General features: G+C 39.4%; 1 protein-coding gene across 1 annotated transcript; it reads left to right on the top strand.

The window, feature by feature from the left end:
- The first annotated feature begins 1,776 nt into the window (after window positions 1–1,776).
- rgra (retinal G protein coupled receptor a) lies at window positions 1,777–6,795 on the top strand. The gene is made up of 7 exons (XM_010767678.1): window positions 1,777–2,248; window positions 2,581–2,737; window positions 3,185–3,306; window positions 3,915–4,068; window positions 4,184–4,301; window positions 6,290–6,403; window positions 6,634–6,795. The coding sequence occupies exons 1-7, from the start codon at window positions 2,170–2,172 to the stop codon at window positions 6,775–6,777; spliced, it is 888 nt and encodes a 295-aa protein (XP_010765980.1). The 5' UTR covers window positions 1,777–2,169; the 3' UTR covers window positions 6,778–6,795.
- The last annotated feature ends 7,506 nt before the right edge of the window (window positions 6,796–14,301 follow it).

Here is a 14,301-nt window from a genome sequence, read left to right as displayed (position 1 = left end):
TACACTTTGTTAGCACTGTGTGCCAACTCCGTAAGAGATGACGAAACCCTGGCCTTTATTGTGTGCTAACAACTTGGCAGCAAGAACCCACTTTACATCCGAATGTTATTTACAGACCCAGGTCAAAGGCTTTACTACAACAAAGGTTGATAGAGATGAATAAATCCTATCGATTGGTAATGATATATCAAAATAAATAGTAAGAGTAACTGCCTTGATATTTGGCCTACATTTCAGATTGATCACACTCTTTAACCTCTTATACGTTATATCCCTTTGAGTCAAGGGTCATTCCTTATGAAGGGTTTTACAATGGTGCATGTCTGTACTGAGGCTGAAGTTGTTGAGCAATCATGCTCGAAACATTCCATATTGCACTGCAAGTAGTTAATCTCATTTGCTGAAGCCAATGAATAAAGCCACCCTTTACGTCGTATGAACCAGAAGATTGGACTTAGTTTGAGCTGCAATGTCCTTCTTAGTGTGCAAACAATCTAAAAAGAACTCATAAGAAGCATTTGAATTAATGGGATTTTGGTACATTGTTGTATCATTTAATATCATTCCTTAATAAATAAAGTAAGAGTTGTCAAAATAGAAATTTTGAATTTGCTCAAGTGGTGCACGACCACTTTCAGCAGAAAAGGACATGAAAAAACTGTCCAAATACTATTCAAATACTATTGCATTTACTTTTTTTGTTTCAGCAATTCTTTCACATTTTATTATATTTTAATTTAATATTACATTTTATGACGTGTGACTTTTAGTGTGACTATTTAAAATAGCAAATTTCAACTAAAGATAGCAAAATGCATTCATGTGACCTCAAAACTCATGTTGGGGTCAAGTAAGGGCATATGGATTGTGGGAGCTATTGGTTTTACAACGGGATATAAAGTGCCCAAAAATGTATATATATATATATATATATATATATATATGTAAAATAGATCTTGACCATAATGCATTTCCATATGATTAAGGACTTTTCACACATTTTCTTATATATTTCCAAGATTTTTGATCCTGGGACTGAAACATTTTGAGCAACACAATGTCATGATTGTGTCCCCTACATCCTTATGGCCTGAAAAGCTTACAATGGTGTTGCAATGAAGTATGACAAATCCATTGAAGCCTGAGGATGATGGCTGGATGTCATGTCATTCACATAAATCTGAATGGGAACGAAGCCTTTTATTTTACGTCACATGTTTTTATCTTATCGCCCAGGAAACTCTTTCTGTTGACACATGTTGTGTCTTGAGTTAAAAAAGGACAATTACTTTGGTCATCTATTTTTTAAGGCTGATGCCATGTTGGTTTAATCTCTTGAGGTCAGTCTGTCTATCAAAAGTTGTATTCCCTACAAAAAACTAAAAGATGTCCACAAAACCACGGCCTACGTGTCCAATTTTATATCCACTAGTCCATGTGAGAGTCCTGCCATATGGGACAAAGGATTAATAAAGATACAGATCAACAGTACTTACATGGGTCCTCTGTGTGGTCTCTTTGTGTCATCAATCAGGGAATGGAGAATTACTAACCTATAATGAATTAAACTACATCACATACATTATATTAAATAAAAACTGAATGTGCTTGAAATTATAAGGCAAAATGAATTAAACACAATCTCTAGCAAGAACATGGAAGTCTGAAAATAATAGGGTTATTTGTGTTATTTCTTAGTGGAGAGAACCGTTTGTGGTTGGAGGGTTTTGTTATCTTCCTTATTGTGGGTGCAGCTTTGATTGGCAGGGGCTGGGGCTCTGCAGGCACCTGTTGTGTCTCCTTAAAACGACGCAGATCTGTGGTCTGCCTCAAACGCGTCGTCAGTCCTTTGACATCAGCAGCGGCTGCATCCTCACCGGGACGCTAGGACACAAAGGCTTGTTGTGTAACTAATTGAGGGCTTTACTATTGCGGTGGGCAAATACGCATTAAGGGTTGCGGTGTGTGTGGTTATGTTCATTATGACATTCCAGCACGGATTGGGGCGGAAGCGAGTGGGGGGCTTTACATATTAAAGTGCATGCTTTCCACGTGAAATGCCCCTTTAAAAGCAGCCTCCTTCAGCCAAACAGAAGCACATCGTAAACCACCGGGTTGGAAAAAGTGAAAAGTCTGTGACAGCTGCACTCATTTCAATTCGGCTTCAGGATGGTCTCGTCTCGCCCTTTACCGGAGGGCTTCTCCGACTTTGATGTGTTCTCTCTGGGAACCATGCTGCTGGTGGAGGGTGAGTACTTTTGTTTTGTGTCGGAATTGAGCCAACATACTGTGAGCCTGCTCCCGCTGTGATGCATTAACATATGAAAGGACCTGACGCCACCCGGGCACTGATAGTATAGTGTTGTGGTAGGCAGGGTCTGTTTTTCACTAAACTCGCAAATGAATTCACGTATAGTCCGTAAACAAAGACCTGAATGCGATGTTTACAAGCAGCATGTTTATGAAATGTCACGGTGCTGCATGTTGCGCAGAAAGCACTTCTGTGTCTGCGCACATTGATTTCCATCCATCGCCACACACTGCCTTCATTCATGATTGTTTATTTATGTTTTCCCAAAGGCATGCTGGGCTTCCTTCTAAATGCGGTGACAATCGTTGCTTTCCTGAAAGTGAGAGAGCTCAGGACCCCCAGCAATTTCCTTGTGTTCAGTTTAGCGATGGCTGATATTGGCATCTCTATGAACGCCAGCATCGCCGCTTTCTCCAGCTTCCTGAGGTGAGTGATGTAACCGCCCCTTTCATAACAGATGCCAAGGTCTGAGTCAATGTGGCCAAATGAAATGTAATGTGCATATAATACCTTGCTAGCTACCCACAATATGATTAATGTACACGTATCTGTAAAATCGATACAGGGAGGAACAATCAGGGGTGTAATGTGGAGGGGGGGGGTGGTCGATACAGGCTAAATCCTGTGTCATAATGTGCCCTGCAGCTGAAGGGGATTTTCAAACTGGAAGAGTGAGATTAAATGCTGCTCTCGGTGTCTATGGGTCTAAGGATAATAACAACTATTATTGTATATTATTTGTGTAAAGGCAATTAATACATTAACTGCTTTCATAAATCATTGTTTCTATGAATGTCTGTGTGTTCATATTGTATCTACATTTGGCAAATAATTGTTTTGACTAATGAATTCATCACTTTCCTCTGTCTCCAGGTACTGGCCTTATGGCTCTGAGGGATGCCAGACTCACGGTTTCCATGGCTTCCTTACAGCTCTCGCCAGCATCCACTTCATGGCCGCCATCGCCTGGGACAGATACCACCAGTACTGCACCAGTAGGTCAACATCTGCTATGTCCCCTGCCCTGAAATACACAATTACAGCCAATGGCATTCTTCTTTCCCTCCCCCCCTGAAGCACAGGCTCTCACACAAGAACACACACAGTCACACGCACACACTCACATGCACACAACATCCAAGTACACTGAGCGGGTTATTGTTCTTGGTCTCCAGCTGATCTTAAGACCTCCTTCTATTCTGAAGAGGCCAGCTGCCAGTTGTCTTTTAATTTGCCACAGGCTGTTCTTGCACCCTGTCGGAATAATGAACAAATATCCTTTTAAAATACAAACATTGTTATAACAGATAATAACATAGTGTTAAAACTGCGACCTGGAAGGCTTGATGTTGAGAAAAAGTCATATATTTTCATGGTGATACATTAAAAAAACTGCTCTCTTGCTATTTTTGAGTCATCGTTAGTTGCAGAATAGAAGAGAAAGAGAATGTTGCCCAGCACATGATCTGCAGTTTACACCATTTACCGTGCTTATTAGAAAGCTAGTTACTAGTTTTACCACATAAAAGGAAATCACTTTTATAGTGGCGTGGCCTTTGTTGGAGGTGTTAGAAACTGATGATTGTGATCCTGTTCTTATCAGGGACAAAGCTGCAGTGGAGCAGCGCCATCACTCTGGCTGTGTTCGTCTGGCTCTTCACTGCCTTCTGGGCCGCTATGCCCCTCATCGGATGGGGAGAGTACGACTACGAGCCCCTTAGGACCTGCTGCACTCTGGACTATACCAAGGGAGACAGGTGTTGTACACAAACAATGAAAACACAATTCAAATAGATGTCAATGCATTGTCTGTCCCTCACTGGGAGCAGTTTATACAGATTTGACAACTGTTGTTCATTTTTATCTCAACAGAAACTACGTGTCCTACTTGATCCCAATGTCCATCTTTAACATGGCTATCCAGGTGTTTGTTGTCATGTCCTCTTACCAGGCCATTGCACAGAAATTCAAGAAGACTGGCAACCCCAGGGTAAGTTAAAAAACAACAACAACCAAAAACAGACTTAATCCACTCCAACAATTTAAGAACATATTTTCAGAATGGAGGCAGACTGGTTTGCTTTACTTGCTCCGAAATCGATTTTAAACGCATGCTTGATGCAGAGGAATTTAGAAAAGACTATAAATCCAAGACAATAGTAGTTGTAAGTAACAGAGAATTCGTAACAAATACACAATTAAGATAAAGATTATTTCTCCTTTGAAAGCTTACATTGGCAGTGGTGGACTTAAGTGCAATGTTAGTTACTTAACTTGTTAGCCACTTCTATCTTCTCCCCCGTATTTATTGGAAAGCTTGAGTTTATTTTACAATCGTTTAAACATACAAAAAGCTTATAAAATATATTCTTCTTTTAATTAAACTAACCAAAAGTATAAACACTTACAGCTAAAACTAGTCAGTTGACAGGACATTGATTAGCAAAAATCTTTTAACGCTAAGACATCACATATATAAGGTTCATAAAACAGGAAAACCTTTCATTTATATTTCAATAATTTGAAATATTGCACTATTGTTTAGAACAAACAATCATTTTAAATATTTCACTTTGGACTTTGAGAACTTGTGATTTCTCAATATTTTCACAAACCAACACTGACATCTATTCCATCTCTTTCTGGTGTAAGCATGGGAAGCCACTTCCTCCTGTAGGCATATTCAGAGTGACAAAACAGACAGTGAATGGGCAGCATGCAGGCAGTGATATACTGTATATAGGTCACTTTCCCAGGGGGAAGACCGGGTGCTTCATAGGGAATGTGGACAGTAGCTGGTGCGTGGTGAAAAGAATAATGTATCTGTGAATGGCGAGTTCAATAATGGAGTTGCTCAGGGCCTGAATCAGGTTGCCTCACTTTATGTTGCATAAAGCCATTACTAACAGTCATCTGAGTTGGAGACACTTCCATCAAATGCTTAATGGCTCCCGATCTCAGACACCGAGCTCTCCACCAGAGCAATATCCTTATGGAAAATATAGTCACACAATATGCTATGAAAAGTTGGGGGCATACACTTGCCTGTTCAGAATCAGAATACCTTTATTAGTCCCACGGAGGGGAAATGTGCGTAGTTACAGCAGGAAAAAGAGCCACAGACAGCTTAATGTTACATATGTTACATGCATTAAAAAAAAGTACTAAGTTATGATATAATAAAAAATAGGAAAAAAAATCAAAAGTTACATAATTTTCAAAATACACATCCTGTAACAGTTCTTAGGATTTAGCAGCCAGGTATATATTACACAGTTATTAACGGCATATATATATTGCACATATAGCACATATTGACTTGGTTGGTATTTAGCAGCAAGGGGTGATATAGTCTGTGTTGTGGTGTGTGTAGAGGGGGGGGGTGTCTACTAGGGGCTATGCTGGTTGTATAGTCTGACCGTTGCAGGAAGGAAGGACCTGCGGTATCTCTCCGTGAGACAGCGGGGTGCAGCAGCCTGTCGCTGTTGGTCAGAAGTTGTGTCCGATGCTTTATAAATATCTTCAAATGCTTCTGTACCTGGCTTTTCAGGTCAATACTCAAAACCAGAAGTTGTGTGTGGAAAATGGAACTTAGTCTAAAGATCATATAACTTCAAAGCAGAGCTCAAACAACATATATGTGTGGATTAAGTTAAAAAGAATGTCCAACTGCAAAGCTACTTAAGAAGCAGACCTGTATGTTAGGGGTTACATTTACACAGAATGTGTTGATTTGGTCTCAGAATAATGACTACTTGACCCTAGGATTAGGCAAACTGCCCCTTTACTCACTAGCTGTTCCTTTTTTTATAGTTGAGCATGAGTGGTCTTAGCACAGACACTGCTTCTCTTCCAGACATGATCCCAGGCGTGTGACTGCACCTCATGACTTGAGGCATTTGTGTCTCCTTCACTGCTTATGGTTGATTTGTAACTACATTAATTGGTATCCCTACTACTCTCTCTCTATCTCTGTAGTTCAACCCCAACACTCCTCTGAAGACCATGCTGCTGTGCTGGTGCCCCTATGGCGTCCTGGCCTTCTACGCCGCTGTGGAGAACGCCAACCTGGTCTCCCCCAAGCTCAGGATGGTAAGGACCATCCACTAGAATTATTTTAGAGGCACACATACATAGAAAATATCTTAAATATGTAGAATTTTAAGATGCCTCAGTGGCAGAAAGGATTGTGGACCAATTCCCAATGGAATAGACTTGTTTTTGTACAATACTCATAAAGATTCTACACACAGTGGTGTTAAATAATTAGCTGAACAAACTGCTCTGCTTTATCACTTGATAACTCACCCCTCTTTGTGCAGATGGCTCCCATCCTGGCAAAGACCTCCCCCATCTTCAACGTCTTCCTGTATGCTTTGGGAAATGAGAACTACAGAGGAGGCATCTGGCAGTTCCTCACCGGGGAAAAGATTGAAGTTCCTCAAATTGAGAACAAGTCCAAATAAACTAAACATGTAAAAATATATACTTACTGTCGTGGTGATTTCTCATAGGTACCTATGTTTCTGTGTGTTAGTGTGTGTGCTGTGTCTTGACCAGAGGTGACCTTTTTCCCTTTCTTTCCAGGAATAGTTGTCCTTTGTTCCTACAGTAGTGTTATTTACATTTTGTCAACCGAATATGTGAATTGGCCTATTAAGGAAAAATAAATACACATATTGTGAGATACTTGAAGAAGGACTTCTAAGTGAAGAATGATTTCTTTGTAGTATGTTAACGGAACATGGCTATTTCTGTTACAAACACACAATTGTTCAGTTTTTCTCTGGTAAATGTGTGATTTAGTTTGATTTCTCTTATTAGATACGGATGATTTTCATAATGGGTTCCTTTTAACAAATTCTCTAACACTGACGTCATTTGGGATGACCATATATTCTAATAATTGATTTAAAATATAAAGAGGGTTATCTAAGGAGCTTCAAACTAAACAGACAGCTAACACTGTGTGTGTCCGATTTATGAATCTTTCACCTCTCTGGGCCTGACAGACAGGAAGACGTCTTTCCTTGTTTATTGCACCTGTCAATGAAATTTGAAAGTGTGTGCCTGCCACTCTCGTCATGCGATGTGCGGTCGCGAGTGACCTTTGTATCCAGAGTAGAACTGCACTAATCCTCTGAACAAGAGGACCATTCTTCAATACACAGCCCCCACAACCAGTTGGAGATTAGTAGATGGTTTTAGATTAACTGGACATGCTTCTGGCCCGCAGATTTACATTTCAGCGTAACACTTAAATTGAGAAATAGGAGGAGTCTGGTTTAGATTCAGAACTAAAATTGAATAATCTATGGGGGCTCCTTCATGTTATTGAAATACCTTCTATGCTTGAGAATAAGGACAGTATTTAATTTATATATTACATTTTTCAAATCATAAATAATAATAACTACAAACAATGTTTTCCTTCACATATGATGTTTCCTTTTAAACCTTATCCTAAAAAGAGCATTACTTAAATATTTCTTTGAAATGTATTGTTTCACCACAGTATTAGACACAACTCAATAACATACTGGTTATCATATAACCAATAGTACTACAGTAGGTTTCAAAAACCAAGTGTTCCACTCCAGTGATTTTGTTTTAATTCAGCATGTGTTGTTTGTGATGGGGTAATAAGGAGTGTCAGCAACATATGACAAACTTATACAAATGTGTTAAGAACTTAAGTAGGTGGACATCTTTTCACCATATGGATACTTGCTATATAATGACACATCATCATTTAAATGCTCAGAAGCACAAACAAGCCCATTCACAACTGAACTCTCCCACTAAAGGAAAAATGGCTGATTGTAAGAGGGTCGTCCTTTTGAAATCCTCATATATTTGTTAGTGGTGATCACCAGATGTTAGGAGCCCAGATAGACAATAGTATACACTGTTCAATGTTTCATTTTTCTTATTTACCCCAATTGCTGTTTAAAGAAGACCAGAAGTGATCTGTGATTAACCTAAAATAAAAAAACAAAATGTCAAATATCAAGGAATTATTTGATTATTAATAATAAAGGAGGTCTGGACTAATTGTATTTTTTTGTTTTTTTTTGCTGTATTATTATGAGTGAAAACGTATTAAACCCACCATTAATAAACAAGTTAGGGCATTAAAATACCCACAGTGGCAGTTAAAATGATATTGCGTGCAGCGCTGGAAGGTATTGGCTGTATGTATATCTATACCAGGGCCAATCTGTACATAGAGTATTTTACAATGGTCATTCTGTCTATTGAGTACTTTAATCCTGTTTTTATATTTTTACTTAAGTATTTATTGACTTGAGTAACAGTACGGTTTGAATGAATTAAACATACTTGCAACATAGTGTTTTTGTACTACTTTTGCTTGATTAAAGAGGTTTTTTTTTCCACCACTGAACGTGTGTCCGTGCAATTACATAGACTTTCCACCAGCACGATAAAGATAACACCCAGAGGTCACAACATACAGTAGAAGCCCCAGTTGGGGTTTCTAAGCAGATTAATTGACGCCAGCCTGTCAGTGGAGCAGGTTGTTGCGTAATAAAGCAGAGATGTACAGCAGCCCTGTTGTCATCAGCATCACTCTCATTTGTTCCAGCTAATTCAGTCATCTGAAGGGAGAACTTCACGGATTAGACACTTCAGATGTCACGTAACCCTCTTGAAAAAAGGATTACATGTGCTTCACGCATCCACCATGAGCAGATTATTGTCATTATAATCAATATAAAACTTCCATCAGACCCTTTACGACAGGGACATCCAAGTCCCCAGACACTGATGGACATATGGAGCTGTCATCTGCTGGGAAGAGTTACTTTGAACCAACTTCCTAAACCGCTGCAGGCCAACATGATCAGCTGGGCCAACATAAAGGGACTTTTAGAGATTCTAGAAACATTATGCAATAAAGAATCAGAAAAGTTAATGCATTACTTTCTTCCTCTACTTTCTCTTTCCTTTCTCTCTTTGGTTTATTGAATGGTGATTTTTCCACGTCATAGATGATGCTCACAGATTAATTATTTAAACCGCACATGGCCAGAGATTTACATCTACTGCTGGATTATAATATAGTTTCAATCCCAATGTCTGGCAGCAGACCACAGTTAGCGCTTTTTTTTTTCTCCCTCTCTTACAATCAAACATATTCAGGTACTTAGAGTCCACTGAGGATTATGTCTGGTCAACCGATGAAGTTTTCATATGGGATTTTGAGAGGATTACACAGCACCATGACCACGAGTGCAGGAGAAAGAGAACATCACAGTGAGTGAAGACTGTTCCAAAGAAACAGAAAGTTATATGAATCTCCTGAGCAATGAGGGAGAAAACCACTGAAAATGGTAAAGAGGCAGATAAGGATGGTTGCAACCCAAGATAATACCGGTAGCACCAATCAGAAATAAGCCACAGATCATGTGATTTTGAATACTTTTTCCCTGCATCAACCTCGACATAAGAAAGTGAATCCTCAATCGTAGATAAATTGAATCAAGTGACCCTGGGAGTAAATAAAATGCGGTTAACTTTTGAGCTAATGTAACGCTTTGAGCTAATGTAACGCTTTGAGCTAATGTAATGTTACGCTGTATTAACCTACTGTTAAACAGCTGGTGCTGGATGCACTAAAGGCAGTTGGATAAAGAGCATGTTTAATTATCCACTTTGAGAATAAAGCTAGACATTTCAGATCGGGGCTGCAAACTCTATATTGTATTTTATTTTTATTTTTTAAAAGAACAATATAATTGATTTTCTATGATTTGACATTTGACATTTCTGTGGTTTAATATGTGTTTAGTATTTGGTTTTAGGTTTGTTTCATTCTCTTTGTGTTTTAAATTTGATCATTTGAAAAGATGTTCTTGCCCACTTGGTGAGTCACACAATCCTAAAAACAAAAGTATAAATGTTTGCTTGAGTTTTGTTATGTTGAATTAAAATAAACTACAAAAGCAAGGAATTAATCGTTTTTTCTATTTCAAACAAGCCCCACAGTCTTTACACGCGGCTCATGCTGAGGCTGTTCTTAATCTGACATCAATAGAGTAGCCTGCTAATTAGTTTAGGAGGTGTGATGTTTGGAATCATAGTTTAGCACGCTAAACGCTAATCAACAGATGGGTAAGTCATTATTTACAAAATGTTCTTTTGATTTATCTCAGTTATGTTTTATAATTATCAATAATATGAACCGACAACTTTCTATCCTCAGAAAGATGACTTAACACGCAATGTGTATGCTACATTTAAAAAGATGTAAGTTTAGAAAGCAAATATGTATGAAAGTTAAAAAACAACAGGATTGCAGCTCTCATTTTCACAAAGCAGCTTCATTCTACTTGTGTGCAGAATCCTTTTTGCTGCTCAATGAGAGGTGGAACAAACATGAGTCAGGCCTTCAACCTGGAGCGTATCATTTTTAGCCAAATCAACACTGGTCCCTTTGAATCACCATCTCTGTCAGACTCAGACTCTGTCTCCAACACCTCCTGATAGACCTCAGGCTGTGCTAAGCACAAAAAACAAAGTGAAATTTCAGTCTGGTGCATCGGATGCACCACAGAGTCACTGTCAGATGTGCAGCCGGTTATATAACCCCGGACACATACGGCTTCACACACCAACACACATGATCTTGTTGAGCACAATCAATGATAATGCTGACCACAGCTGCTCCTCCAATCAATTCATTGAACTTGAGAAATCACACCGTTTCTACACAGCCTGATTTACATGACAAATAGACATGTAACAACATTGTATACAAGTCCAAGCTGAATACAGCAATCAAATACACACCGGAGACATTACGTATTAGGGTGAAAAACATATTTGTTTTAAAGAAACAGTATTTTTACAGGATTAGTGTTTCAGTGTAATCTGGATTAAAGCGGAGCTGTGCGTCACTGCCCTTTAGAAATCACTGTTTCAATTCGTTAAACAGCTCACTTTGACCAGTGTAGGGTGGACAACATTGTGAGCACTTTACACTATTCACACCCTGAATAACACACACTTACATACGCACACACACACACACACACACACACACACACACACACACACACACACACACACACACACATAGGGTATCTTCTATCTATATTACCTCTAGATTCATGATGTTAGGATTATTTCATTGAATGAAAAAGTCCATTCAAAAACCTGTTACATGCTGCTCACTGTTTCCTTTCTATCAGATGCGTGGAGGTGCAGTTTTCTTATCGCTTCTAAGACTAAATGTGGCATTTCTGTGTGTATGCAGGGATTTTATATTCACATGCAATCCTCCTCTCAATTATGAAACTCCCCAGTCAGCATTGGCAGTAGCTGCACTATGTTTTGATTAAATTAAATGAATAGATTTCACGCATGGGGATGATGTTGCTTTTAATCCATGAATGAATGATTCTATCAATTCACTGTATTTTTCAAATGTAGAGTAATTCTTTATTGCTCTCCATTTCCATATATGGTAAACTGTTGAGATTCCATACAGGTCATTTACTGTATGAATGCTTCAAATATTTGACTTAAAATCCCTCCTCTCGTTTGCTTTACAATGTCCTCTGCACTCAAACTGCATGCTCATACATTGATGAGTTGGAAAAGTAACTATCTATAAAAAAAGTTGTACTATAATAACTGTTCTGTAAGCTACTGTAATTATCTGATGGTGGAACTGTTTTTTTTGTAATGGAGGATTACACATTAACATAAAACAATCCTAAAATACTGTATCACTTATCATGCTCTCGGCTCAGCGAGGCTACGGCTCAGCTTAATGCCAATGTCTGAATGCTAACATGCTGACTATGACAATACCAACATGCTGTTTACCAGGCTTGTTTATTGCAACAAAGTATTGGATAGGTTATTAGTTTTGCATGTGTTTTGTAGAGCATGAATATTGGATACATTAAAAAATGTATCCCTTTCGAAACATGAATGTGTGTGCTAAACCTCATTGCAAAGATATTTCAGTCCTGACGAAAATATTGACATTATATCCCTAAAAATAATGAATACAAGATGAAAAATAAGCCCATTACATTCCTTCCTTTTAACTCTCCTTCTTCTTTTCCTGTTATCTTCTTCCTTTCTCTCTCAGTTCCTATACCTTCTTTGTTCACTGTCCTTTTTTTAACTGATTAAATTGTAAGAAATATTCATACAGATTTCATAATTCTTCCTTAAAATTAGAACTTTTATTCTTCTCTGCCATGTGTACTTTTATTGGTGTGGGCCTTTAGACATATAATTATATATAGTCCGTCCTGCTTTCTGTCTATCTGCTACAGCAGGCAACTTGTTGATATTTTATGAAGGTTTAGCTAATCTATACCTTCCATACATTTAAACATTTCAGTTTCGGGTATAAAAAATTATAATAATCCAGGTTCACAAGGTTCATTTTTGTGTGCATTTGGTGGCAGCGGTTTAGGATTTTGTACGGCTGTTCAAAAGTAATACTTTGGCAACTGCAAAAGATTATATGGTGATCTTGAATCTCCTGAGCTACTTTCAAACCAGATCAAAGCAGAATCACTGGGAAAACAGCAAAAATGTTGATCCCCTAACACAGCCAATCCAGTTATGAGGACGGTGCTGACTCCGCCCTTGACACCAGTCGAGAGGACACAGAACTAAAAACAGAAAGCTCTCCCCCCCAAAAAAAAGATGGGAATAGGGCAAAACAACTCAACAAAGTTAGCTGTGGTTGTATTGGTTGTGGTTGTAGCTGTGTGTGTGTGTGTGTGTGTGTGTGTGTGTGTGTGTGTGTGTGTGTGTGTGTGTGTGCGTGCGTGCGTGCGTGCGTGCGTGCGTGCGTGCCCGGGCAACGCCGCCCGGACACTTCACCCCAAATTGCTCCTGTGGGGATTGCCCACAGTACTGTGTGTGTGTGTGTGTGTGTGTGTGTGTGTGTGTGTGTGTGTGTGTGTGTGTGTGTGTGTGTGTGTGTGTGTGTGTGTGTGTGTGTGTGTGTGTGTGTGTGTGTGTGTGTGTGTGTGTGTGTGTGTGTGTGTGTGTGTGTGAGAGAGAGAGAGAGAGAGAGAGAGAGAGAGAGAGAGAGCAAGGGGTGAAGCACGGCAGTCTCTTGGGGTGAACCCGTATGTTCTGAGGGAAATGAATGTGATTATCAAAGCTGTTCTTTCCCTTATGTGACGTAACATGTTATCTAAAAATAAATCTGAAAACATTTCTGAGCCCCTTTTTGGTCACATTCCTAACATGCTTTGTCTGGATTGAGCCTGTCTACGTCAAACAAAGCTCCAAGAGGAAGACTAATGGCTGGACTTCTCTGATTTGTTTCAAAAATGTTGGAAATGTGCTGCAGCATTAAATCACTTCAGTATGATTCATAACTCTATGCAGTTTAACTTGTGCTTTCCTGAGTTTTAAGGCCCAGATACACCGGCCAGTCACCTGAGAAGTCGCCGACGCCGACACCGACTGTTGCGTCGCCGGACTCTCCTGCGTATTTGCCGACTTCGCGCACTGGAACACACCGCAAATCCGAGCCGAGCACGTATGAACTGCGTATGCGTGAGTGGCAATAACTCTCCTTACCAGCAGGCGGCGGTAGTGTGTATTCATCATTCAAAAGAGGCAACAACCGGAAAACAGAGAAGAAGAACAGACTCCGTGATATAAACAAACAACAAATAGCGTTTTTCTTTCCATTTTCACTCTCGTCCATTGAAAACATGAACGAACAGGAGCTCTATAAACCGATGAGGTGAAATAGCCGTCCGTGTGTGTTCCATCTTCCATTTTAAATCATTTGTTTACCTCCCTCACTTCCGTTAACGCTTCTCATGCACTGATTCGCTAGCTGAACAGCCAATCAGTGTTATCCCTTTGTCCGACTTTCGGTGGTGTTCTGTTCTCGACGCCGATTAAACATGTTATAGCCTACTTATACATGTTGAATCGGCAAGAAAAGGCGTCAGGTCGGCAGAAAAGACCCGACG

Source organism: Notothenia coriiceps, unplaced genomic scaffold (genome assembly GCF_000735185.1).
Source record: "Notothenia coriiceps isolate Sejong01 unplaced genomic scaffold, NC01 NC01_scaffold00004548, whole genome shotgun sequence".
NCBI lineage: Eukaryota > Metazoa > Chordata > Actinopteri > Perciformes > Nototheniidae > Notothenia > Notothenia coriiceps.
The sequence above is the reverse complement of the archived record's forward strand: the minus strand, read 5'-3'. Positions and strand labels throughout refer to the sequence as shown.